Genomic DNA, 26,689 nt, shown 5'->3' with positions numbered 1-26,689 from the left:
GGGTCCCCAACCTTAGGTCATGCACCAGTACTGGTCCATGGCCTGTTAGGAAGTGGGCCACACAGCAGGGGATGAGCTCTGCTTCCTGTCACATCCGCAGTGGCACTGGATTCTCAAAGGAGTGTGAACCCTATGAATTGAGCATGCAAGGGATCTAGGTTGTGTGCTCCTCATGAGAATCTAGTGCCGATGATCTGAGGTGGAACAGTTTCATCCTGAAACCATGCCCCACCCCAACCCCATCCGTGGAAAATTGTCTTCCATGAAACCTGTTCCTGGTGCCAAAAAGGTTGGGAACCACTGCCTTTTTTTCTCTTTTTTTTTTTTTTTTTTTGAGATGGAGTCTCACTCTGTCGCCCAGGCTAGAGAGCAGAGGCGCAATCTTGGTTCACTGCAACCTCTGCCTCCCAGGTTCGAGTCATTCTCCTGCCTCAGCCTCCCGAGTAGCTGGGACTACCGGTGCATGCCACCACGTCTGGCTACTTTTATTTTTTTTTTTTTTGCATTTTTAGTAGAGATGGGGGTTTCACCGTGTTAGGCAGGATGGTCTCGATCTCCTGACCTTGTGATTCACCCGCCTCAGCCACCCAAAGTGCTGGAATTACAGGCATGAGCCACTGCACCTGGCCAGGACCACTGCTATAATAGGCTAGGCTGGTCAGATACATGGATAACATAAATATATCTGTGTCACTGTCCCCTATTAACATCTGGAGCCAGTCAGAATCAGTAACAGAAAAGAATGCTCTTAGGATTTAGTTTCTAACTTCTACTTTGAATTTACATGTGGTATTTATCATACTGTAATAATTCATGGAACACTGAAGATTATTAAGGCAGAAAAGCAGTTGGAAACATAATGACCTTAGGCATGAAAATTTAGTTTTTAAAATTTTTTTGTCAACATATAAGGATTAACTAAGCATATACAGCTACCAAAATGAGATAAAATAATATGTTGTTTTACCTCTTTTGGTATGTAAAAATGTTGCATAATGAAGTCAAAAAAAGACATTAATAAAAAAAACTATGATAAATAAAACTTAAGTTCTCTACAGAGATAACAGGATGCCAAAAATACCACTACAATAGTTTAGAGTAGAAGAAATACGATTATTAAATTATTAGCAGTTCTAAAGTAGAAGAAATAAGATTATTAAAGATTAGCGGTTCTAAAATACGGTTCAGAATACCTGGAGGGTTTCACAGACCCTTAAGGGGGACAGGTGGGTGGGTACAAAGTCTATTTTCATAATACTAAACTATTATTTGGATTTTTTTACTCTCATTATTTCATGAGTGTTCAGTGTAGTTTTACAAAGGTAATATGATGTGTTATTTCAAAACAAATTGAGTGCAGAAGCAGATATAAGAATACAATTATCCTCTATTAAGCCAGAAATTAGAGATTTGCAAAAATGTAGAAGAAAAAAAAGTAAGCCACCCTTATTAAATTTGTCTTGCAGAATTTATTTCACAAATGTTTCACATATGATGAGTTTATTGTTATTTTTAAAACAATAAATAAAAATTTTTAAATGTTTTCAAAGGAAATGTCCATAAATATAGCCCACATAAACAAAAGTTCCTTAGGGTCCTGAACAAATTTTAAGAATACAAAGGGGTCTTGAAAGATCAAAAAGTTAAAGAACCACTAAACTCAATTTTTGAATTAAAAAAAAAAAAAAAGAATATCACAAATTCATCTAAATACGTTAGGTTTTGAAACCATAACAGGTACTAATAACGTTGCTTTATAAACCTAATGTTTAAAAAAGTAAAAACAATAATTTAAAAATCAGTAAATTTTGGCTGAGCATGGTGGCTCCGGTCTGTAATCCCACCACTTTGGGAGGCCAGACAGGAGGACTGCTTGGGGCCAGGAGTTTGAGACCAGCTTGGGGGGAAAAAAAAAATCAGCAAAATTCTTTTTTTTTTTTTGAGACGGAGTCTCGCTCAGTTGCCCAGCCTAGAGTGCAATGGAGCAATCTTGGCTCACCGCAACGTCCGCCTCCCTGGTTCAAGCGATTCTCCCACCTCAGCCTCCAGAGTAGCTGGGATTTACAGGCAGGAGCCACCATGCCCGGCTAATTTTTGTATTTTTGTAGAGACAGGATTTCACTGTGTTGGCCAGGCTGGTCTCGAACTCCTGACCTCAGATGATCCACCTGTCTTGGCCTCCCAAAGTGCTGGGATTACAGGCGTGAGCCACCATGACCAAGCCAAGATCACACCACTGCACTCCAGCCTGGGCAGCAAAGCGAGACTCTGTCTCAAAAAAAAAAAAAAAAAAAAAAGAAAACACTTTCAGATTAATCTAAGTATAAAGAAAAGTAATGGTAGTGCTCACTTCGGTAGCACATGTACTAAAACTGTGAACAATACAGAGAAGATAATTACTTTAAAGGGGAAAAAAAGAAAAAGGTAAATAAAAACGTATGACTGAAAAAGCATTGAATAAAATACTACAAAATTTTGAGATGACAGATGTCTGTTAATGGTGAGCCTATGGAGGTTTCCTCCTCTTTTGTAATTTTCTGCAGTTTCTTAACTAAGTCTTTATTGCTTATAGAAATACAAATGTGGCCAGGTACAGTGGCTCATGCCTGTAATCCCAGCACTTTGGGAGGTCAAGGCAAATGGATCACAAGGTCAGGAATTCAAGATCAGCCAGGCCAATATGGTGAAACCCCGTCTACACTAAAGATACAAAAAACATTAGCCAGGTGTGGTGGTGTGTGCCTGTAGTCCCAGCTACTCGGGAGGCTGGGGCAGGGGAATCACTTGAACCCAGGAAGCCAAGGTTGCAGTGAGCCAAGATCGCACTACTGCACTCAGCCTGGATGACAGAGTGAGACTCCATCCCCCACCCCCCCAAAAAAAAGTAGAAGTGTTTTTAAACTCTAAATTGAGGTACGAAATGAACTAAGATGAGTTTAAACAGCTCTTATATGAGCCAAGGCTAGTATATAGCTGAGGGTCTAACACCTCCATCCCTTAGAAAAATGTTAACATATTAAGAATAAGTATTCTCTGATTGTGACTCAGTAAAATGGTAATCTAATGACCCTAAAAGGTTAGGGTTTCCAACTGCTTTTAACTTGGTGAATTTCAACCCCAATTTTTTTTTGAGACTGAGTCTCACTCTGTTGCCCAGGCATGATCTCAGCTCACTGCAACCTCCGCCTTCTGAGTTCAAGTGATTCTCCTGCCTCTGCCCACCAATTAGCTGGAATTACAGGCACGTGCCACCATGCCTGGCTAATTTTTGTATTTTACTAGAGACAGGGGTTTCACCATGTTGGCCAGGCTGGTCTCGAACTCCTAACCTCAAGTGATCTTCCCACCTTGGCCTCCCTAAGTGCTGGGATTACAGGTGTGAGCCACCACACCTGGCCTCAACCCAATATTTAACATTATTGTATTACATAAACAAAAATCCTCAAGTGTTAGAAAATAAAACTATTACCAATACATTCTTCAATCCATGCATGATTAGTATAAATGAAATATTTAAATTCAGTTATCTCTATGCATTATAAAATGTTGACAGTGAATGATTAAGAAATCCACAAATCTATACAGTTAAAACTGAACTAGTAACAGTAACAAAAATTAATTTTTGAAAAATTTGTGCTTACCTACTATACTCTTTTCTGGAGCTGGTGGCACAATATAACCAACATGTAAATACTTGCTTGCTAATTTGCTGTGCAAACCAAGAAAGTCACTGAATCTTCTTTTCACTGAAAATTCACTCTTACTGAACATGGAAAGAGATGTCTACAAGTGAAGAAGAGGCATTTCAAATTTTGAATAGTAAGCAATTATTCCCCAAGTTAATGTTATACATAATTGTGAACACACACATATATCTACTTTGAAAAACAATGCAGAGTATCTAACTAATGTGGTATATAGGTTTCTAACTAAAAAAAACCTAAACCATAGATTTTACAGAACCTTAATAGGACAAAAAAGTATTTGCATTATTCTATCTTAACTGATCTTATTCACTCTATGTATGCTAACAATTCTTAAATCTTTACATCTGGACCAGGTATCTTTCAAAGCTTCAGTCCAATATATCCAAATACCCCTCCACTTAAATCTCACTGGCACTTCAAACTTACCCTATTTCCCCCTGCTGGAACATAAGTTCTATAAGAGGCTGCCCTTGTCTGTACTGTTTACTACTCTACCCCAGTGCTTGCAACAAAGTTTGACACCATGGTAGGTGTTTAATGAATATTTACCCAATTAATTAACAACTGTCATCCCCATCCTCACCGTGTTCCTGCCCTTGTTGCCTTTCTCCATGGATCACTCTCACAGCTGCAAAGTCCCTCTAGTCAATAACCTAGGCATCCTTCTCCTTCCTCATCACTTACATCCAAGTCCTGTCAATTCTACCTCCTAGGTAACTCAAAAAGACACTTATTTCACTCATCTCCAGAACCATTTTCTTAGTATAAAGTATTACTGCTCACAGCTAGAATTGCTGTGACAGACATTCTCTTTTAAGATTTGAAGGGATACAATCCTTTAATCATTGCAGTGTCCCTTTAACTGGAAATCCTGACCTCTACTTTGACCCTCCCAATTCATACTGAGGCCAAAGAAATATTTCTAAAACAAAAACTTAATTGTGCCACTCTTCTCTGAACTTCTTTAATGGCTCTCCATTATACTTAGGATGAAGCTAAACTCCTTAAAATGTGGCTGCTCATAATACACGAAGTCTTACTGCTAAACAATTCAATCATGCATCACTTCTAAGAGAGTCTAGAAAGCACAATGCTTTCCTGACTTTTGGCTTTTGCACAAGCAAATTCCTCACCTGGAACAAGCATTCTTCTTCTTCCCCTACTCCTCCCCATCATTTCCCACATCTATGTCTTGGCTTAGGCATCTTGAGGTCTGAATTAGGTCCCATCCTGCATACTCTCACTGAACACTACATATCAAACCACTCACAACTCATTGTACCCATTTCTTGGCAATCTTTATTAGGTGGTACCCTTTATAAAGACAGGGATCACTTCTACCTCAATCATAGCCATATCCTCATACTACACATAATGAGGGCTCAATAGTTTTTTTAAAAGCACAAAAAGCTCACCTTTGTTGTTACTCTATATGCCATATAGGCATTCATGCCATCACCTACAAAAAAAGTCAAACACTACTATTAAAATCACATGCATAAAAATAAAACTCATTTAATACTATACTGATGTATGAAGAAAAACAATACTAAACCAACAAACTAATAAAAAGCAAATACAAAATATCATAAATATTGACTCACCAACTTTCTCTGGATCTGATACACCAATTTCTATGTCAAAAATATCCCCATTTGCTTCTTCTTCAATCTAGAAAGTATAATTTATTTTTTGGCATTAAAAATTATAATTTAAATTATTGTCATGACACTAATTTTTATCATCTATTTTCTGTAAGAGTCACTGTCAAAACAAATAATTTAGCCACCCAGGACTTCACTTTTGAAAAACAATAAAAACTTTCACATTTCCTGACTTCACAAACAAAATACACACACACACACACACACACACACACACACACACACGAAAAAGACCATCTGGAGAAGTAACAAGTTTTTCTTTTTTTTTAAAGACACAGTCTCACTCTGTTGCCCAGGTGGGAGTGCAGTGGCTCAATCTCAGCTCACTGCAACCTCTGCCTGCTGGGTTCAAGCAATTCTCATGCCTCGGCCTCTCAAGTAGCTGGGATTACAGGTGTCTGCCACCACACCCAGGTGATTTTTGTATTTTTAGTAGAGACAGGGTTTCACCATGTTGGCCAGGCTGGTTTCAAACTGCTGACCTCAGGTGATCTGCCCACCTCGGCCTCCCAAAGTGCTGGGATTACAGGTGTGAACCACTGCGCCCAGCCCAAAATCTCGTGTTAATTCCTCAGATGCAGAAAAAAATGTTTTAGTCTTTTTGTACAAATATTGTGGGATTTTTTGTTCTATATACTGAATCTTGAGATTCAGATTATTAAAAAATTACCTCTTTAATTAATTTTAATACTAGCATTTTTCAAAGTTCTGTCTCTACCCCTTAATACCAAGGAGGTAGGTACTCATTACTTTTATCAGTAGAACCTTACAAACCAGCAGAAGTGATTATACTGAAAAGCTACTTTAGTATCAAGATTTCTCAAATTATCTAATAAACACATGTTCTTCTGGAGGCCAAGGAAAGCATTATAAACCTCAATGAAAAAGCAGTAAGTGGGAAAAATGATAACCCTATGTCGAGACTTCAGAGAAGCCCTTGTAAATGCCATTAAAAATAAGCAATTCAAACATTAGCTCTGCAGGAAAGCTTTGTTATTCTCAAGCACAAAGTTCAGAGATTATTCAACTTTGCAAATTTTTCGAGGCAATTATTAATAGTCTAACAGTATCTAAATGAAAAGTGTTTTGAATCATAATTGTTTTATTTCAAGGTTGTCTTCTTGTACAGATATTTTTAAAGTAAAACTTTAAAAAATCATTACATAAGAGTATATAAATTTTAAGTGTACAGTTCAATAAGTCTTCACAAAGTGAACACATCTTTGTAACTAGAACCTAGATCATAAATAAGCATCATCACTACAGCTCAGGAGGCCCTCTAATGCTTCCCCTCCAGTTACAACCCATTCTTTACCTGCCAAAATAACCACTACCCTGACATCTAACACTGTACCTTAGTTTTACCTGTTTTTAAAGTTCATATATTAGAATTACATCAGTGTTCTTTTATGTCTTATTTCCCTTAATATTATGTTTGCGAGATTATTCATATTTTTGTATGTGGTTATTTGATCATGGTCATTTTAATGACATTATTTCCATGAATGACTTTTAAATATATAATTTTGCCATTAAAATAACCTCATTTTTCTTTTCCAAATTCACCTTGTCAGAAATTACTGCCAAATCATGAGAATGTACCTTTAACTGATATACATCCTCCCTTCTTTTTCAATAGCAACCTTTAAGTATTAATAGTATTTATTACAAATTTTATCAAATAAATTTACACAAAATACCACTTTATTGTGATTAACAGTTTTCAAAGCACTTTTATATATCATCTGACCAACAGAGAAACCCAGGGAAACACACGCTATTATCATAAAATCAGAAATGACAAACTCCTTCACTTAACAAGGTAAATGATACACCCAGGTCACTGGGTAGAGTGGGGGAGATGGAAGCCAGATCCCATAACTTATTTAGTCCAAAATTCTTTTCCCAAAATGTCTGAAAGGCTTTGATTAGAAATGACTAACAGCAGAGTGATGTTGGGTGGGGGAAAAAAGGTATATATTTACATATTAATTTAGAATACATTTTCCTGTACCTCTTCCCTGGATCTATCAAAGATCACGGGAGCAGACATACTCTTTGATTCAATTCTAGGAGCAATTAGTGTCGTAGGAGTGACAGGTGTGACTGCAGGAGAAGGTTCCGAGGATAGGATAGGTTCCCTTTCAGGGCTGTCCAAAGAAACTTCTTCTGTGGCTTCTAGACATAGATTAAACAAGTTAGTTAAGAACACTGGCAAGCAAACCCCCAATATTCTACATAGCAGTTAATGGATTATAAAAAATATTTTTATATTACCCACAAATAAAAAATAATATCATTTAAAAATAATTGTGACAAAGGAATTTTATGCATCCTTCATTAGTTATTTACCACAACTTTAAAATCAACTGTAACTTTGTTGGTTTTAGAAAGAATCCTATTAAGTTAGCTTAATTATACTAGTGGTAGGGATAAGGCTGAAAGAAAAGCAATGATGTAGATGATTCCACATTTGTGTTTGGATTTGTAACATCTTATACTTGTGGTAACTTACCTTTCAAATATTTATTTACACTAATATTATGATTATTTTATACATATAAACACAAATTTTATGGTGGAAGTCTGCCCACAACTATTTTAACTTGGATTAAAAACTGGTTAGGAAAAGCTACAAAGTTAGTAATCTCAAGCAATTAATTGCTAAAGATTACTGGATATTAATTGGATACACAAATATGACACAAAACAAATAGGTGTTTAGGTTTTAAATTAAAATGCCCACTCACTTGAAAAATCTAATACTAATAATTTTAAAAAATCAAACCAAATCAATACTGAATGTCTACAGGCTACATAACGTTGTGCTAAGTGCAACGGAAAAACACACAAAAATGTAAAATATCATACCTGCCCTCAGAGAGTTTATAATCTAGTTGGCGAAAACAAGACATAAGCATGTGGGATGTTAAATAATAATAAAAGACTTAAATAATAGCCAGGCAAACAATGAAAAGAATGTTATAAGACATGTAATTGCTACATAAGCTACAGAACAAACACTACAATTTGAGTTGAGACAGGAGACAAAAATCAGGAACAGTTTACAAAATGGATCTGAGAAGACTGAAATGGGTAGAGAAAAAATGAAGGAAGAATTCAATGAAAATGGAATAATAGCATATGCAAAAAGCAGAGCCAGGAAAGGGAAAATTACAATTGATGGCCATAATGTAAACCACAACTTTGCTGGTTTGTAGAATTGATACTAGGAAAGGAAAGCAGGACCTCAAGGAAAACACAGGACCAGGCCAGTGGTTTCTAACCTGGGGTTCTTAGATTCTTAGAGGTTCAAGATGGTGGTAATGATAGTCAGTGAACCATTTTAATCTTAATACCTCAAGGTATAGCAGTAATAGCATATTTACCTGAAATAAGGTTATACATGTCAACATTTTATCAAGCTATTCTTACTGGTTATCTCATATTGATGAGATCCTTACTTAGTATAAATGATCTCTTTACTTTTTCATATTAAAAGCGAAAATGATCAATAACTGAAAATCTTTCAAACTACCGTAACCAGAAGAAGGAAAATGGACTATAGATGTTGAAACAGGATATAGATAAGCCTACCAAAACAAAATAAAAGTTTATATGCAACTTTAGGCTGTGATGATTAATGGTATTTATTACTCTTTTTGTAAAGAAATGAAACCAATGAGTAATACGATAAAGTAAAAAAGCAGTATATCAAAGCTACAAGTGTGAGATCTTTACAACAATAAGCAAAACAGCAAGCACCAAAGAAAACAAAAACCCCAGAATCTGAAAGAGACACTGCTATTTGGCAACAGACTCACAGGCAAAATACTGTGAGAGATAGTAACTTTATTGAGAAATCAGTATAGATGAAGTCATTTAAACTTTTTAATAACATTTTACTTTACTGATACTGAGTTTTGTGTTATTTACACTAACAGGCTGCTTCATTCAAAAACTGTAGGATTTAGATTCAACATACTAATATATAATCTGTCTTAAATTTTCTTCATGACACTTTTTAGCTTAATTAAACCAATATATTACAAATTCACAAGGTTTAATTTAAAGCAGACCTAAAGATTCAGGAAGATGCTTCATAGGTGCTAACTATAAAGATTAAATGTTCCTTGGAGACATGCTTTGAGACATGTATAAACTGATTATGTCAATGTCACTACAGCAATATCTATATTCTTTCCTCTGGTATAGGAGGAACAAATCAAGTATAGTTTTCTCATTACTGAACAATAGTCTTCACCATCCCAGTAACATATGCTGCTTCCTATTACAGTTTCCTAGAACCATACTCCTCCATAGAAGGAGGAATGCTACACCTGTTAAAATGTACTATAAATAAGAACCAAGTGTACTATTCATTCGTTCATACAAAAATCATCAGATTAGGTCTTCAGTCACTTAAAGATGTCATTATGAAATACAGCTGAGTTTAAGATGAAAGCTAAAGCATAGAAAAGGTTTCTATTTTTAGGTTAACAAAGGAGACAGATGACTATGTTTATTGTTCTTTAGTTACCATCTCTCTCTTTTTTTTAAAACAAACACTGATATTCACCATATTTGATTCACAGAATTTAGTATAGACTGCTAGGTAGAATAAAACACTATAAAGATTTTTCTGGCTGGGCTCAGTGGCTCACCCCTGTAATCCCAATAATTTGGGAGGCCCAGGTGGGAGGACTGTTTGAGGCCAGGAGTTCAAGACCAGCCTGGGCAACACAGCAAGATCCTAGCTCTACAAAACATGAATAAATTATCCAGGTATGGTGGCACATGTCTGTAGACTTAGCTACTTGAGAAGCAAGGGTGGGAGAATTGTTTGTGCCCAGGAGTTCGAAGCTGCTGTGAGCTATGATGGCACCACTACACACTCCAGCTTAGGTGACAGAGTGAGAACCTACCTAAAAATTGTTTTTAATTTTTATTCTAACCAAGCTAAGTGGGCAAATATCATTGTATAGTCCTCACTTGGCTAACTCTTTGATCAGCTGTGCATACTGTCAAAAAAAAAAAAAACCTCGCATGTACACACACACACACAGACACAGTTCTGTTGTTACAGTAAGGTTTAAACATACTCATCTACATAGAAATCTGAGATTATAGGGTGAAGGAGTCTTTAAGAAAATGGATAATTTAAAACCTCTTTGTATGACCCTATACTATTAAAGGAATACACAGAATTTTAGATTAGTACTTGATAAGTAGAGAAAGAACTTGTGTCATATTTTAGCATAAGATACAAATACCATGAAACAACTTTGAAAGATTGCCTGGAAAAAAGTCCATGAAAGAACATAATAACAAATACTGTAATATTACAACTTTGGTTAACTGTGATTTTAACTCTAAGTTGTTAGGTGGCTTAAAATTTTAAAGAGAGAACATGATGGTATGTGGTATCATACTTTTAATTTTGTGACACAATAAAATATGTGAATTCATCTGCAGTGACAACTTCTCATGGACTGAATCAAGGTGTAAATTATATGGATTTTTGTGATGGAGGATTGTATCTTCAAGCATGTTTGTACAAAAACACAGAATGGTTTGAATATTGAACCACCATGAAAGTTGAGAACATAATTATTCATTTTTTATCTTTTTTTCTTTTTCCTTTTTCATGTGAGATGGGTAATGTGCCAATACTATAGCAAGGTTTGAGGGAGGCACATCTCACAGATTAGTGTGAAGTCCCAATCTTGAGTTAAAATGTGTAGTGTGAAAATCCCAAGCTTATGAGCCACAAAAGAAACCATTCATATTAAGTTTTGACTCAATGAAAGCCAGTTCAGGTAAATTAGGCTATTAAACACACAAAATAAAATTTACCATTTTCATTTTTGTGTCATTAATTTTAAGGAAGATGTTGCTTTTTAATATTAAAACATTAATTTTAATTTTAAAGCAGATAATTGTTAAAAAGAGTCCTTTTTTTCTTAAGTTAGGATGAACTACACCAAATCCTGCCCCTGTATCAAAAACAAATTCCTTAAGCATCAATTTATTCACCTAAAAGTGGGTCAAATAGAACAGATGGTAAATGGTACAGCAATTTATTAAAACAGCTTTCAAACATAAATATAGAATAATTTTTAAATCCATAGTTTAATTTTACTTTGTGACAACTTGTAAGCAACAAAAAAGTACAATCATTGCTATTTCCCAAAGTATGAGTATCACAATCATTAGTCTTTTGCATCTAAGTACTGCCCCCAATCAAATTATAATATATAATTTATTCTCAAATGCTTACAGCCAGAAAGAACCACATTTTTGCTTCTCTGGACAGTGCACATTTTTCATACAGTGATGTGACTGGAAATTCCCCATCCTTCTAAGTTGTTACAAGAGCTGCCACTAACACTGTACACACAATTTCAGTTTTGTTTTAGATATTTTCTATCTAATAGAAAAATATACTGCAATTGACCATTATTAAAAAATAAAGACATGACAATTACCTGCAAAAAGATCTTCTCTGTCATCATCTAATCCAACTTCTGTGGGTTTTGGGCCATTGGAGTTTGCACTAATTTCTTCTGCAGGAAGACTAGCTGGTTCTGGAGATGATGGACTTGACTGTTACAAAAGAACAATAATAGGTAAAGGATTGGCATGTTTACCTGTTATAACTCTGTCACCATGTACTACAGAAATAGAACATTCTCTTGGTAAGAATGGAGGAAAGAACAAGAACAGCTATTTATATTTCCTCCTCTGAGAGTAAGAATGAACTAATAACACACTTTTAACTCATCATCTTTCTTAACAAAAAGTCACTTAAGATGTAAAAAAGAAAACCTTTTTTTCTTTCTATTTTTGAGAAAGGGTCTCACTCTATGGCCCAGGCTGGAGTGTAGTGATGTGAGCTTGGTTCACTGCAGCCTTGACCTCCCAGGCCCACCTCAGCCTCCAGGGGAGCTGGGACTAAAAGTGTACGTCACCAAACCTGGTTCATTTTTGTTTTTTGTTTGTTTGTAAAGATGGGGTTTCACCATGTTGCCCAGCTTGAACTCCTGAGCTCAAGTGATCCTCCCACCTCAGCCTCTCAAAGTCCTGGGATTGCAGGTGTGTGCCAACGCCCCTGGCCAGAAAACCTTTTCTAGTCATCCTTTTTAGAGGTACTAGTTTGTCATACTAAGTTATAATTAACAAAAACCAAATTTAATATTTTACACAGTCATATACAGCAGAACCAAAACCATATCATGTCCCTTGATTTTCAAAAATCCCTAATGTTGTTTTTGTTATTGATATGTTTGTTTTTTATCCTGGTGGAGGCAGATATACCCAAACACCAAAATTCCACGTGACTCAACAGATCCTGAAAACATGCTGCATGTCCAAGAAGTTCAAAGCACTGCTTTACTATAAGAGGAAAATTTACTACTAGTTGAATTAAGACCAATTATTCTAAAATTTCTATCGCATCAAACTGAAAATGTGACTTCTCAAGACATTTATATTTCATATAAGCTAATGACTATTCTTGTGCTTTTTTTTTTTTTTTTTTTTTTTTGAGACAGAGTCTCACTCTATTGCCCAGGCTAGAGTGCAATGATGCAATCTTGGCTCACTGCAACCTCCACCTCCACCTCCAACTCCACCTCTCAGGTTCAAGCGATTCTCCTGCCTCAGCCTCCTGAGTAGCTGGGATTACAGGCATGCGCCACCACATCCAGCTAATTTTTGTATGTGTGTGGGGGGGAGGGGGCAGGGGTGGGGGGCATTCTTGTAAACTGAAGAATGTGGGGAAAATCCCAGAGAAAAACCTAGAGAAGGGGATCCCCTAATTCTGAGACTGAATGTGTGCAAATCTCAGGGTCAACCCTGAGTAGCACACGTGTAGCCAAACAGCACAGCAATTCTCACAGACTGGAAAACTCAATTGATACTTGGGTCACTGTCAAAGTCCCAGATTAAGACCTGAGTGGTGCCTGCATGAGACAGACCCGAAGAAGCAAAAGCTTTGAAAACTGAACTGAGATTAGAACCACTGCCCACAGAAGGCAAAACAGAATTTGTAATCTGAACCTAAGCAAGTTGATTGCCTGACAAAACAAAAAAATAAACAAAAAATCCCAATAGTCTCCAAAGGATTATAACAGGATGCAGAGTCTACACAATATAACATTTTGGATGTTTCAGATATAGTCCAAAATTATTTGTCATAAAGAGTCCAAAAAATGTGACCAAATCTTACGAGAAAAGACAATCAACAGACGTCAACCTCGAAATAACCCAGATGTTGAATGTATGATTTTTAAAACTTTTAAAAGCATTTCTAACTATGTTGTATGAAGTAAAGGTAAACATATCTGAAGTGAATGAAATGACAGCTATCAGCAAAGAAACAGAAGCTGCTGCAAAAAAAGAAAGCTGCTACAAAAAAAAAGAAAAAAGAAAAGAAAATGTTAGAACTGGAAAAAAAAAATTACCTAAAACAAAAAGTTCACATAAGTGCAATAACAGAATGAGCTGTTACTGAAGAGAATAATGGGTTGTTATTGTTATTGACAGAGCAAAGTTAGTGCAATTGAAAATAAATCTACAGAAAATATCCAATCTGAATAACAAAGATAACTTCTCCTGAGAAAAGAAGTTGAAAAAACGAACAAAGCCTCAAAGACCTATGGGACAATACCAAAATGTTCCAGAAGGAAGGATGAAAGATTGTTGCAGAAGTACTTAAAGAAACAGCAGCTGAAATTTCCCGAATTTGGTGAAAGATATAAATGTACAGATTCAAGAAGCTCAGCAAGCCTCAATGAGGCTAAAATCAAAGAATATTATGCCTACACACGTTAGATTCAAACTGCTGAAAACAGAAGCTATAGGGGAAAAATATAAGCAGCTGGAGAAAAACAACATATTTTCACAGGGGAATACCAATTCAAACAACTGTGGATTTCTCATCAGAAATCACAAAGGCTGCAACGCAGTGGAAGAATACTTTCAAAGTGTTGAAAGACTTATTGACCCAGAAACCTATAAGCAGTGAAAACATCCTTCAGGACTGAAGGTGAAATAAAGTTTTCAGATGAAGTACAAATTAAGAATATTCATCACCAACAGATCTGCTCAAAAACAAATGCTGAAGGAAATTCTTTATGCTAAAAAGAAAAATTACAAGAGCAAACCTTGGGTAAAGGAAAAGCAACAAAAATGGCAAATATCTGAATCAATAAAGCAGATTATTTTTCCTCTTAAGTTCTTTAAAATAGACATGACCGTTGAAGTAAAGATTGTAATACATGTATTATATAATACAGCTACAATACACGTAAACTATTCGCAATGTATGATGTATTCTTATCATAACTGAATGCTCATATTGCTAATACCTTGGGGACTCATAGTTTTGACACCAGAAACAAAGAAAGAAAAACAAACATGTTTATATAACAAGAACAACCTTTTCACCTCATAGTCCAGAGCCCAAGAGCAGACTGCACAATGGGAATGATGTGGGCAGTGGGCAACTCAAGTAGAGGCTACTGGGGAGCAGTCCTATCACTATGGAGAGACTATGAGGAATCTACTTCCTTCAAGTGTCCAACAATCAGTAGCTTGGAGTGCCCTGCTCAACTGCCAGGAAGCTGTCACTCTTTTTCTTTCTTTTTTTTTTGAGACAGTCTTGCTCCGTCCCCCAGGCTGGTGTGCAGTCGTGCAATCTTGGCTCACTGCAACCTCTGCCTCTCAGGTTCAAGCAATTCTCCTACCTCAGCCTCCCAAATAGCTGGAACTACAGGCGCGCACCACCATGCCTAGTTAATTTTTGTATTTTTTGTAGAGACGGGGTTTCACCATGTTGGCTAGAATGATCTCAAACTCCTGACCTCAAGTGATCCACCTGCTTTGACCTCCCAAAGTGCTAGGATTACAGGCGTGAGCCACCACACCCAGCCAAGAGAGCTGTCACTCTTTAAAGGTTGTAAAAACCTACTTATCTTTGTTCTGCCTCTCCATGCCTCTTCCAGGTTCCTACTGAATAGGAAAAGAGCTGCTTTCTAGTGGATGGAAAGGAATATGGAGAGTGACTGCCAAATGAGAAAGTGATGGTGGAAAAGAATACTGATGGCTTCTCTGCCTGTGGTACAGGTTCTGCATGATCAGAACTACAGTTGTCCAAGATATACAACTGAGTAGACATCTGTATTCTTAATAAATGAATATTCCTTTATTCTCCCACACCATCACCTGGTAGTAGCAGGATAAAAAAAATTTAAGATTTTTTTGCTAGTATCTCTTCAATTAAAAAGTGGCACTTTGGATTCCAAACAAGATCAACAAGGACCACTAAAGCCTCCCTCCCCCACAGACTGACACTAAAAATTCTGGATAGAATACAAAAAGCAACAATATAAAAGTAAAAAAATAGCAGGCAGACTAAGGAGGGAGCCAAAATGTAAAAAATAGCCCATCCTTACAAGGATCCGTTTTGCCATATTTTCCTGTATTCTGTCTTGACTTTTCCTGAGGATGGCGCCAACTGCAAAACTATGCTATTGGTGTGGGCAGCAATGACTTACAAGCATAAAGGAGGGAAGGTAAATGAATCTATGTGGTTGTAAAGCTTAGCATTTTACGTGAAGTATACTACTAACTCAGGTGTGTATATTTTAAGCTGCAGGGCAACCACCAAAATATATATTTAAATATAATGATATTAAACAAATATCCAGTAGATAAAATGAAATACTAATAAACATAAAGTAATACACAAGAAAGGAGAAAAGGAAAAAACTGAGGAGAAAAACAGTAAGCAAATAAAACAGTAGATCTAATCTAGCCACATCAATAATTAAATAAATAGCCTAAACATACCCATTAGGAAACACAGATGGCTAGACCGGATATAAAAATAACTACACATATGTTGCCTAAAAAAAACCTGCTTTAAAGACATATTAAATAAGTTAAAAGTAAAACAATAAAAAAGATATGTCATGCAGACGATCTACAAGAAAGCTGTTGTGCTAAACATCAGAGTGTGTAAACTTCAGAATAAGAAATATTATCATCAATAAAAAGGGACATTATATGATAAAAGGGTCAATTTACCAAGAAGACAAAACAATCCTAAGCATCTATGTAGCAAAAGAGCTTCAAAATACATAAAGGAAAAACTAAGTGAACTAAAACAAGAAATAAAAATTAAAAATATACAATTATACTTGGAGACTTCGACACTCTTCTCTCAGTAATCGATAAAACAAGTAAATAGGTAACAGGGAAAGACAGAAAAGTATCAACCAACTTGACCTAACATTTATAGGACACTCCACCCAACAAAACAGACTACATACTATTTTCAAAAGTACAGACAGAACATTTATCATAATAGAACATGTTCTGGGGCCATAAAGCAAACTTTAACAACTTAAAAAAATGAAAAGCATAAAACATTCTCTTACCATCACCAAATGAAACCAGAAATCAGTAATAGCTATATGGAAAATCCTCAAATTTTGGAAATTAAACAATATACTTCTAAATAACTCACAGGTCAAATAAGAGGTCACAAGGGAAACTAGAAATTATTTTTAAACTGAATGAAAGCAAAAACACAGTATCAAAATTTGTGGAATGTAGCCAAAGTTGTGCTTAGAGGGAAATACATAGCTAAACAGCAAGAGTAGGGAAAAAAGTCTCAAGACAATGATCCAAACTTCTACTTTAATAAGAAACTAAAAAACCAGGCTCGGTGCAGTGGCTCACACTTATAATTCCAGCATTTTAGGAGGCCAAGATAAGTGGCTCACTTGGGGCCAGAAGTTTGAGAGCAGCCTAGGCAACATAGCATGACGCTCCGTCTCTACAAATAAAAAAAAAAAAAATTAATAAAAAAAATTAGAACAGCAAATTAAAACACAAAGCAAGCAGAAGAAAGAAAACAAAGAACAGAAATCAATGAAATTCACAACAGAAACAATAGGGGGAAAAAATCAATGAAAGCAACAGTTGATTGTTTGAAAAGATCCTAAGAGGATATCAAACCTCTACCAAATCAAAATACATAAATAAACAGACAGAAGATGTAAATTACCAGTATCATCAATAAAAAGAAAAGTTTACCCTCCACAAACTCCACAAACATGGTAATAGGATAAGTACTATGACAAACAGTATGCCCATAAATTTCACAACTGAGACTGAATGGATAAATTCCCTAAAAGATACATACTTCCAAAGTTTACCATGAAGTAGTCCTGTATTTTTAAAAATTGAATTTGTCATTAAAAGCCTTCCCACAGGCCGGGCGCAGTAGCTCACACCTGTAATCCCTTCCCACAGGCACGGTGGTTCATGCCTGTAATCCCAGCACAGGCCAAGGCAGGTGGATCACGAGGTCCGGAGATCGAGACCATCCTGGCTAACATGGTGATACCCTGTCTCTACTAAAAATACAAAAAATTAGCCGGGCGTGGTGGCGGGCACCTGTGGTCCCAGCTACTCAGGAGGCTGAAGCAGGAGAATGGTGTGAACCCGGGAGGCGGAGCTTGCAGTGAGCCGAGATGGCGCCACTGCACTCCAGCCTGGGAGACAGAGCAAGACTGTGTCTCAAAAAACAAAAAAAAAAGGCTTCCAACACACAAAACTACAATTCAGATGACTTCATTAGTAAATTCTATCAACATTGAGGGAAGATGTAAGACTAATTCCATACAACCTCTTCAAGAATATGGAATAAGAAGAAACACTCGCCCAATCACTTAATGAAGATAGCATTTCTGATATGAAAACCAAAGACATATGAAAAAGAAAACACAAATATCTGTCATGAACATAGACATAAAAGCCTAAACAAAATCTAGCAAATTGCATCCAGCAATATATAAAAAGGATAAATACATTATGATTGTGTGGGGTTTATCCCAGGAATGCAATGCTGATTCAACCTTTTTGAATCAGTTTGAAAATCATTCTAAGGGTAGGGCTTAAAAAAAAAAAGAAAAAAATCAATATAATCTACCTTATGAATAAATTAAAGAAGAAAACTATATGATTATCATAATGCAGAAAAAGCATTTGTCAAAATTAACATCCATTCATGGATAAAAACTCTCAGAAAACTAGAAACAGAAGAGAACCTTTCATTTGATTAAGCTCATTAAAAAAAAAAAAACCTTACAGATAACATCTTATATCCCGAGATCATGAAAAAGGAAAGAATATTCACTATCACCACTTTTATTCAATATTACACTGGTGGTCCTACCCAGCCATTAGGACAAGAGAAAAAAAAAATGGTATAAAGACTGAGAGAAGGAAATAAAACTCCAATCACAAACAATATGATTATCTACATAGAAAATCATCGGACTCTACAAAAACATACTAAACCTAGTAAGTGTTTAGAACAGTTGCTATCATACAGGGTCAACATGCAACCAAAGGGAAATACAGAAAGTAAAGAAACAAAAGCACTAAAAACTATGAAATACTCAGCGTACAGATCTAGCACATAACACAATATATGCTAGATCCGTGTGCTAAAAGCTACAAACATCAGTGAAAGAAAATCAAGTAAGATCTAACTAAATAAATAGAGAGATTATGCTTTTAGCTTGAAGGCTCAATATTGTTAACGGGTTAATTCTCCTGAAACTAATTTATTAATTCAACACAATCCCAATTAAAATCTCAGCAGGATTTTACAGTAGAAATCGACAAGTTGATTCTAAAATTATAAGAAAAAGCAAAAGAACTAAAATAGCCAAGGCAAGTTTTAAAATAACAAAGTCAGAGGAGTCATTCGACTTGATTTCAAGATTCAGATTAAGTAATCATGACAGTGTAGACTGGGAAAGGATTCTCAATAGATGAATGAAACAATACAGAAATAGGTCAACCCACACATACATGGTCTGTTCATTTCTGAAAAAGACAGCCCAATAAAGAAAGGCTAGACTTTCAACAAATGGTGCTGGAATAATTAAATATCTGTATTTTAAAAAAAGAATGTCAACCCATATCTTATACAAAAATTAACTCAACATGAATCCTAAATGTACAATGTAAAATTATAAAACGTTTGGAAGAAACTAAAAGCAAAACCTTTGTGACCGTGGGTTAAAGTTAGCAAAGGATTTCATATATGTGACATCTAAAATACTATCAATAAAAAAAGAAAAGACAGCTTTCCTTTACCAAAATGTTAAACATCTGCTCTGACAAAGATACTGTTAATCGAACAAAAACACATGTCACCAGGCAGGCATGGTGGCTCACGCCTGTAATCCCAGCAGTTTGGGAGGCCAAGATGGGTGGATCACGAGGTCAAGAGATCGAGACAATCCTGGCTAACACGGTGAAACCTTGTCTCTCCTAAAAACACACAAAAAATTAGCTGGACACGGTAGCGCGTGCTTGTAGTCTCAGCTACTCGGGAGGTTGAGGCAGGAGAATCGCTTGAACAGGGGAGGCGGAGGTTGCAGTGAGCTGAGATCACACCACTGCACTCCAACCTGGCGACAGAGCGAGACTCCATCTCAACAAAAACAAAAAACAAAAACAAAAAAACAAAAAACACAAGTCACCGACTGCGGGAAAAAAAAAATTCAGAACATAAATAATTCTCAAAATTCAGTATTTTAAACGAGCAAAACAGGTCAGGTGCAGTGGCTCATGCCCGTAATCCCAACACTTTGGGAGGCCGAGGCAGGTAGATCACTTGAGGTCAGGAGTTCAAGACCAGCCTAGCCAACATGGCAAAATTCCACCTCTACTAAAAATACAAAAATTAGCTGGGCGTGGTGGTGGGCGCCTGTAATCCCAGCTACTAGGGAGGCTGAGGAAGGCAAATCTCTTGAACCCAGGAGGCAGAGGTTGCAGTGAGCACAGATTGTACCAACTGCACTCTAGCCTGGGCAACAGAGTGAGATTCCATCTCAAATAAAATAAAATAAAACAAAATAAAATAAAATAAAATAGGCCAGGTATGGAATAGGCCGGGCGCGGTGGCTCACACCTGTAATCCCAGCACTTTGGGAGGCTGAGGCGGGCAGACTGCCTGAGGTTAGGAGTTCGAGACCCACCTGGATAACATGGTGTAACCCTGTTTCTACTAAAAATACAAAAATTAGCTGGGCGTGGGGCCTGTAATCCCAGCTATTCAGGGGGCTGAGGCAGTAGAATCTCTTGAACCCAGGAGGTAGAGGTTGCAGTGAACCAAGATCACACCACGGCACTCCAAGCCTGGGTGACAGAGCAAGACTCTGTCTCAAATAAAATTAAAATAAAATAATAAGCAAAAGATGTAAAAGAACACATAACCAAAAAAGATAATATTCAGATGTTATGTACATAAAAAGATACTTAGCAACATTAGTCATTAGGGAATATATATTAAAGGCATGAGGTAACACTAAACACCTCTTAGAATGGCTAAAAGTCAGTGGTGTGTTGGCAAATGTTTAGCAATCAGATCTGCAGAGGAGAAGATCCAGATTTTTAGCTTTTGCTGATTTCTGTGGTAGAGTTGGGAAGACGTACTTTCCACCATACAGACATAATTAATCTCAAGAGCATAGGTAATAGGGAAATATAGTAAAGGAATTAGTGAGGAGTTTTGTATATTTATTATTTTTACATATTTATAACATTAATAAAAATTTTATACATTTATAAACTTTACATATGTATATATTTAATTTTAAATTCATTGTATTTAACTCGTAATAATGGCGGTGTATTAACTAGTTCATAAAATTCCTAAAAATGTAACATGCAGTTCTTGTTAGCAAGACCAGCCTTAAGCTCACCATTGCCTAAAACTAAAACTGCTAATAACAAGTGCTGACAAGGATGTGGAAAAGCTGTCATTCTTAGTCATTACTGATGCAATGAAAAATGGTACAGCCACTTTGGAAAATAGTTTGGCAGTTTATTTAAAGTTAAGCTTATATTTACCACACAACCCAGCCACGTTACTTTGTATGTACGCTGCAAAACTGAAAACTCATGCTCACACAAAAGCCTGTAAGTACACGTTTATATTGCTTTATTCATAAATACCCCAAACTGGAAACAACTGAAATGTCCTTCGGCTAATCAACAGACAAACTGTCATTAACAACTGATACACAGAACAAACTTAATGACTCTCAAATGCTTTATGTTAAGTTAAAGAAAGTCAAACTCTAAAAGTTTCATAATGTATGATTCCACCTATATGACATTCTAGAAAAGACAAAACTTTAGGCAGAAAACAGATCAGTGGTTGCCAGAGGCTGGAAAGAGGCTAAGAAAATCTCTTCAAGAAAAGTTGAGCATCCCTCTCTCAAGCAACTTCATAGAATAACATATTTTTATAGGATCTAAAAATAATTCATTCAAAACTTCTTAAATTTAAAGGTTTCAAGACAAAGTGGTCAACTAGAATCATGCTTCTTCACAAATCTCTTTCTAGTAATTTTCCATGCTTAATGCATTTAAATACCTGTTCACAAATTTCTCCCTCTGAAACATAGATAATTCATAATGAAATTTTCAAAAAATTCATACATTTAAAGTTGGAGGCCCAAGGATTAGAAAACAGAATTAAGAAAACAAGGCCGGGGACGGTGGCTCAGGCCTGTAATCCCAGCACTTTGGGAGGCCGAGGTGGACACATCACAAGGTCAGGAGTTCAAGACCTGCTTGGTCAACATGGTGAAACCTCGTCTCTACTAAAAATACAAAATTTAGCCAGGTGTGGTGGTGTGCACCTGTAATCCCAGCTACTTGGAAGGCTGAAGCAGAGGATGCAGTGAGCCGAGATTGCGCCACTGCACTCCAGCCTGGGACACAGTAAGACTCCGTCTCAAAAAAAAAAAAAAAAAAGAAAAGAAAAGAAAACAAGTTATATACACTTTTACTACCTGTTGTGTTAGAACAGCAGATATTAAACTTGTTCTCAGTTCCTCTTTATCAAAAGTGTCTCTTGTCTTAATCTACTTTCTCTTGATGATTCTCAACCACTTTTAGGGCCTCAAAGATCATCTCCACGCAATCAAGTCACTCCAGTCTTCTATACTGTTTCTGTACCTTATGCATATTTTAATTACACATATATCACCTGTTTCTGTACCTTGTGCAGATATTTAATTACACATATATCACCTGGTATGGCAGGTATTTATTCACATGGTTGTATTTATTATACTGACTTCTGTTGGTTCATACACTCCACTAGAGGAGGGCTAGATTTCCACAAAGATCCCGGTTTAGTGTTTTCAATAAATTTAAGATAGACTCCCAAAGCTACATCTCTAGCCCATCCAGCATCCCTAGCTGCCTAATGCTATCTTCACTGATATAACATATCCTTAAGTGAAATAAACTTATTATTCCCTCCCCTAAGAATCATCTGAAGGGAGGCATTATAAGTATTCTGAATATTATCTTTTAATCTGTTATTACATCAGTTCTCTTTTCTCCTTTATTATTTGCACTTTCGTTCTTTAGGCCTTTAACCTCAGACTGTTTAAAGTGCCTCCAACTCAGAACAACACAAACTGGGGCCTGTCAGGGGAGGGTGGGAGAGCATTAGGGAAAAGACCTAATGCATGCTGGGCTTAATACCTAGGTGATGGGTTGATAGGAGCAGCAAACCACCATGGCACACATTTACCTATTAAGAAACCTGCAAATCCTACACAAGTACCCCAGAACTTGAAAAAATAAAATAATTTTTTTAAAAAAGTGCCTCCAACTCATCCCATTTTGGGAAACCAGTCTGGCAACTCTTCAAATGATTAAACTTATTTAAAAGTTTAAAAAGTTGATCTTATAGAAGTAGAAAGTAAGTGATTAGTAGAGTCTGGGAAGGGGCCAATAGTCAAAAATGGGTTAACATACAAAATTACAGCCAAATAGGAGGAATAAATTCTAGTGTTCTAGAACTGATGATCTATATCAGAATTACCCAGGGCCTTGCAACTCAATGTTGTCTATGCACCAGAGGCACTGATATCAGGAAAGCTTATTAAAAATGCCGAATATCGGGCTCTACTCAGTCCTACAGAATCAGAATTTGCACTTCAACAAGATCCCTATTTATAAAGATTGCAAAACACGGATCTAGAACACTTTATTAAACATGTTGTTTCCAGTGAGGCACAGCCATCTGCATTTTAAAGATGAATACTGTGGATACTCAGCCACACCACAGTTTGAGAAGCACTGTTTAAAAGAAAAGTGAAGCACTGAAAGAACGTTCCTTTAAAGCAGTTTTGGTATACTAGGAAATACTGCTATATATTCTTTCCAAATTTGAAAAGAAAAAAAAAATCTGACTTTACAAATCTCATAGCCACACCACCTTCTGAAAATCAGTAACCTAAATGAGTATATTAAATAAGGGGCTGAGATGAACAATCAAAAACAAATGTGTTTACAACTTTCACGTGCGTTAACCAAGATAAATTATTCATAAACAAACTTTGCAGACTTACGGAAGAAAGGATATAACGCTCTGGTTTTTAAAAAGTTCCATTCACACGGGAAATACAGATTATAGTTCTTTTTACTCAACTCTAAAAGACCCCCAACAGAATGCTTAGCCTTCACAGTATTCTAGTTCACACTAGGGTCAATCAAGTTTGTTCTAATTCTCGCTGGTAGAAAAACTGTATCCTCCAAAAGGAATACAGGTCTTAGGATCCTGCAGACACTTTCAAAACACATGTACATGTTAAAGTAGCTGTATAGTAAGTATAAAGGGCTAAAAGGATACTAATCCCCAAAAATATATTCTGCAAAGTAATTTTTATTAATTTTAGGAGGTGCTGGTTTTAACTCAGGTAAACATTTACTATTAGGCTTGTGCAAAAGTAATTGCGGCTTTTGGCTATTAAAAGGGATGGCAAAAAACGCAATTACTTTGTTCCAACCTAATAAATACACATGTTCAAAATTTTGTGAGAGACACAAAGATGATCAGGAAACTAACACTAGCTGCAGGAAGCCTATAACCTGAGGGGACGTGGGGTTTGGCTGGGACATTGCACATGCAATTAGCAGAATGTGATCAGTGCTGAAAACGGTTTCCGGGTTTCCAATTTCAGGTAACTGAATTTCAGATAATGGATATTTTACAGTAATTTCCAATTGATTGGGTGCAGAGTTGAACAAGCCAAGAAAGCTTATTAAAAGTACTTCATAAGCAAGTACAGCCCACGGTAAACAATCCTCTGGGAAATTTCGTACATTTTAATTCACATACACACACTTAAAATTAGGCTGTGAAGTGTGGGTGCTCTCATCAAACGCAAAGCAATTCAAATGTGAACTGGATATAGTAGGGCCCAATACAGTTAAGTTTACAGAGGGTGTTTCCTTTGACAAAAACAGGAACACACAGCTTCAGAGATCGCTGATCAAGCGAGAAAAGAGGAAAAAGGAGTGGACATCTGTTTCTATTTCTCCCTAGGTAACTTAGAAAAAAAAAAACCACACACACACACACACAAAACAGCAGTTTCCTGGACTAATCCTGCCTTCAGTTTTACATTTTATAAACACTATGACCTTTTAAAAGTCTAGGAACTAAAGACAAACAAAAACAGGCAAACGCATTTACCTAATTAGTCCAAATCGAAAGCAGCTCCCTCAAGAGGAACCTCAGTCCGTGAAGAGCCATTCCTGGGAAAGGACACCCATTCATTTCCCACAGACCCTCAGCCCCTCAGCGCTCACTTCACTGCACTCCCCTGGCAGCGGCACACCCTTCCTCGGGAAAGGAAAAGCGAGCACCTCTCCAAAAGGGCTACTGAAGCCCCCGGAGAGCTCGGTGGAGGTTTTCTGGGATGCAGAGCAAGCCCTTTCCTGGCTTGAAGAGGAGGAGGTGCAAGTGACACCGAGGAAGGCCAGCTGAGCTGGGAAAGGGCCGCTGCCATTCTCAGTTCGGTCCTGGCCCCTCAGAGGATTAGGTCGGCACCCCCGGGTCGCAGGCTGCTCTCCTGAGGAGGCCTTGCGCTCAGCCCGACACAGACCTCTGACGGGCACCGGAGGTGGGGCTCGCGTCACAGGTGTCACCCCTAGACGGTCCTTGCAAACCCGGGGGGTGGGGAGGAAAAAGTCAGGGCAGGGGAAAGGTGAGACGAGCGACAGCGACGCAGCGCAGCACCCACAGCGACGCGCTCTCACCTCTAGAGTGGAGACAGTGCTGGTGAACAGGTCCTCTCCGTCCTCCAGATCCTCAAAGTCGGTGGGCTTCCCGTCCCCCAGCGGAGGAGGTTCCCTCTCGGCCGCCATCTTCGCTCGCCCGGACTACTGCGCGAGCTGGGCCTCGCGGACCCGTCACGTGAGCACGCACGGCTGGGCCCGCGCCGACCCGCCAGCTGCCCCGCCCCCGGCCGGCCCCTCAAGGCCCCGCCCAGCCGCGCTCTGCCCCGCCCCCGGCCTCTTGACAGCGCCCACCCGGAGAGCCAGGCTCTCGCCCCGCCCCTTTGTCCCGCCTCCTCCCAGCAAGTCTGGGACGTAACCCTCTTTTCGCCGCCGACTTGCTGACCCGACTTATGTGACAGAATCTTGGACTTTATTACCACAGCACCTTCTTGGCGGGACTAGGCTAAATGACTTCTGTTGGCACTACCAGTTTTTAAATCTTCTGTAGAAAGTGGTAGAGCTTGGGGACCAGTCTCTAGGCTTGGATTGCACACAGGCTGAGGGCGAGATGGAGTATTGGTGGGCGAGAGACACATACTGTCTCTCAGATCTCTCTAGAACTGTCCAATAGAACTTTCTGACATGATGGAAATGTTCCCTATCTGTGCTGTCCAATACAGTAGCTACTGGCCACCTGTGACCCCTGAACACTTGAAATGTGGCCAGTGTGTGGAACTGAGTTTTAAAATTTTATTTAATTTTAATTAATTTAAATATAATTAGCCACATGTGGCCAGTGGTTACCTATTTAGTGATTGCAGCACTAGATAATGAAAGGGCCCTGAATAATTTATCGTCTGCTATTCACTCCAATTTTATCATTAGCCACATAATTTTTTTTTTTTTTTTTTTTTTTTTTTTTTTTTTTTTTTTTTGAGACGGAGTCTCGCTCTGCCGCCCAGGCTGGAGTGCAGTGGCCGGATCTCTGCTCACTGCAAGCTCCGCCTCCCGGGTTCATGCCATTCTCCTGCCTCAGCCTTCCGAGTAGCTGGGACTACAGGCGCCCGCCACCGCGCCCGGCTAGTTTTTTTGTATTTTTTAGTAGAGACGGGGTTTCGCCATGTTAGCCAGGATGGTCTCGATCTCCTGACCTCGTGATCCGCCCGTCTCGGCCTCCCAAAGTGCTGGGATTACAGG

At 37.6% G+C, this 26,689-nt stretch overlaps 1 protein-coding gene and 1 pseudogene across 2 annotated transcripts in view; both read right to left on the bottom strand.

Moving 5' to 3' along the window:
- The window catches only part of SNX2 (sorting nexin 2), a 54,196-nt gene extending 28,450 nt beyond the window's left edge, over positions 1-25,746 (bottom strand). For both annotated transcript variants that reach the window (XM_003900039.2, XM_009208976.1), the window contains exons 1-6: positions 25,532-25,746; positions 11,860-11,977; positions 7,386-7,549; positions 5,312-5,378; positions 5,123-5,166; positions 3,642-3,783 (exon numbers count right to left, since the gene is read on the bottom strand). In XM_003900039.2, coding sequence (XP_003900088.1) covers positions 3,642-3,783; positions 5,123-5,166; positions 5,312-5,378; positions 7,386-7,549; positions 11,860-11,977; positions 25,532-25,639 — 643 coding nt within the window. In that variant the 5' untranslated portion in view covers positions 25,640-25,746. The remainder of the gene's footprint in view (positions 1-3,641; positions 3,784-5,122; positions 5,167-5,311; positions 5,379-7,385; positions 7,550-11,859; positions 11,978-25,531) is intronic.
- Positions 11,020-11,150, bottom strand: LOC116275174 (annotated as a pseudogene).
- Positions 25,747-26,689: the final 943 nt, after the last annotated feature.

The sequence above is a fragment of the Papio anubis genome, chromosome 5 (genome assembly GCF_008728515.1).
Source record: "Papio anubis isolate 15944 chromosome 5, Panubis1.0, whole genome shotgun sequence".
NCBI lineage: Eukaryota > Metazoa > Chordata > Mammalia > Primates > Cercopithecidae > Papio > Papio anubis.
This window is presented reverse-complemented; position numbering and strand designations above follow the sequence as displayed.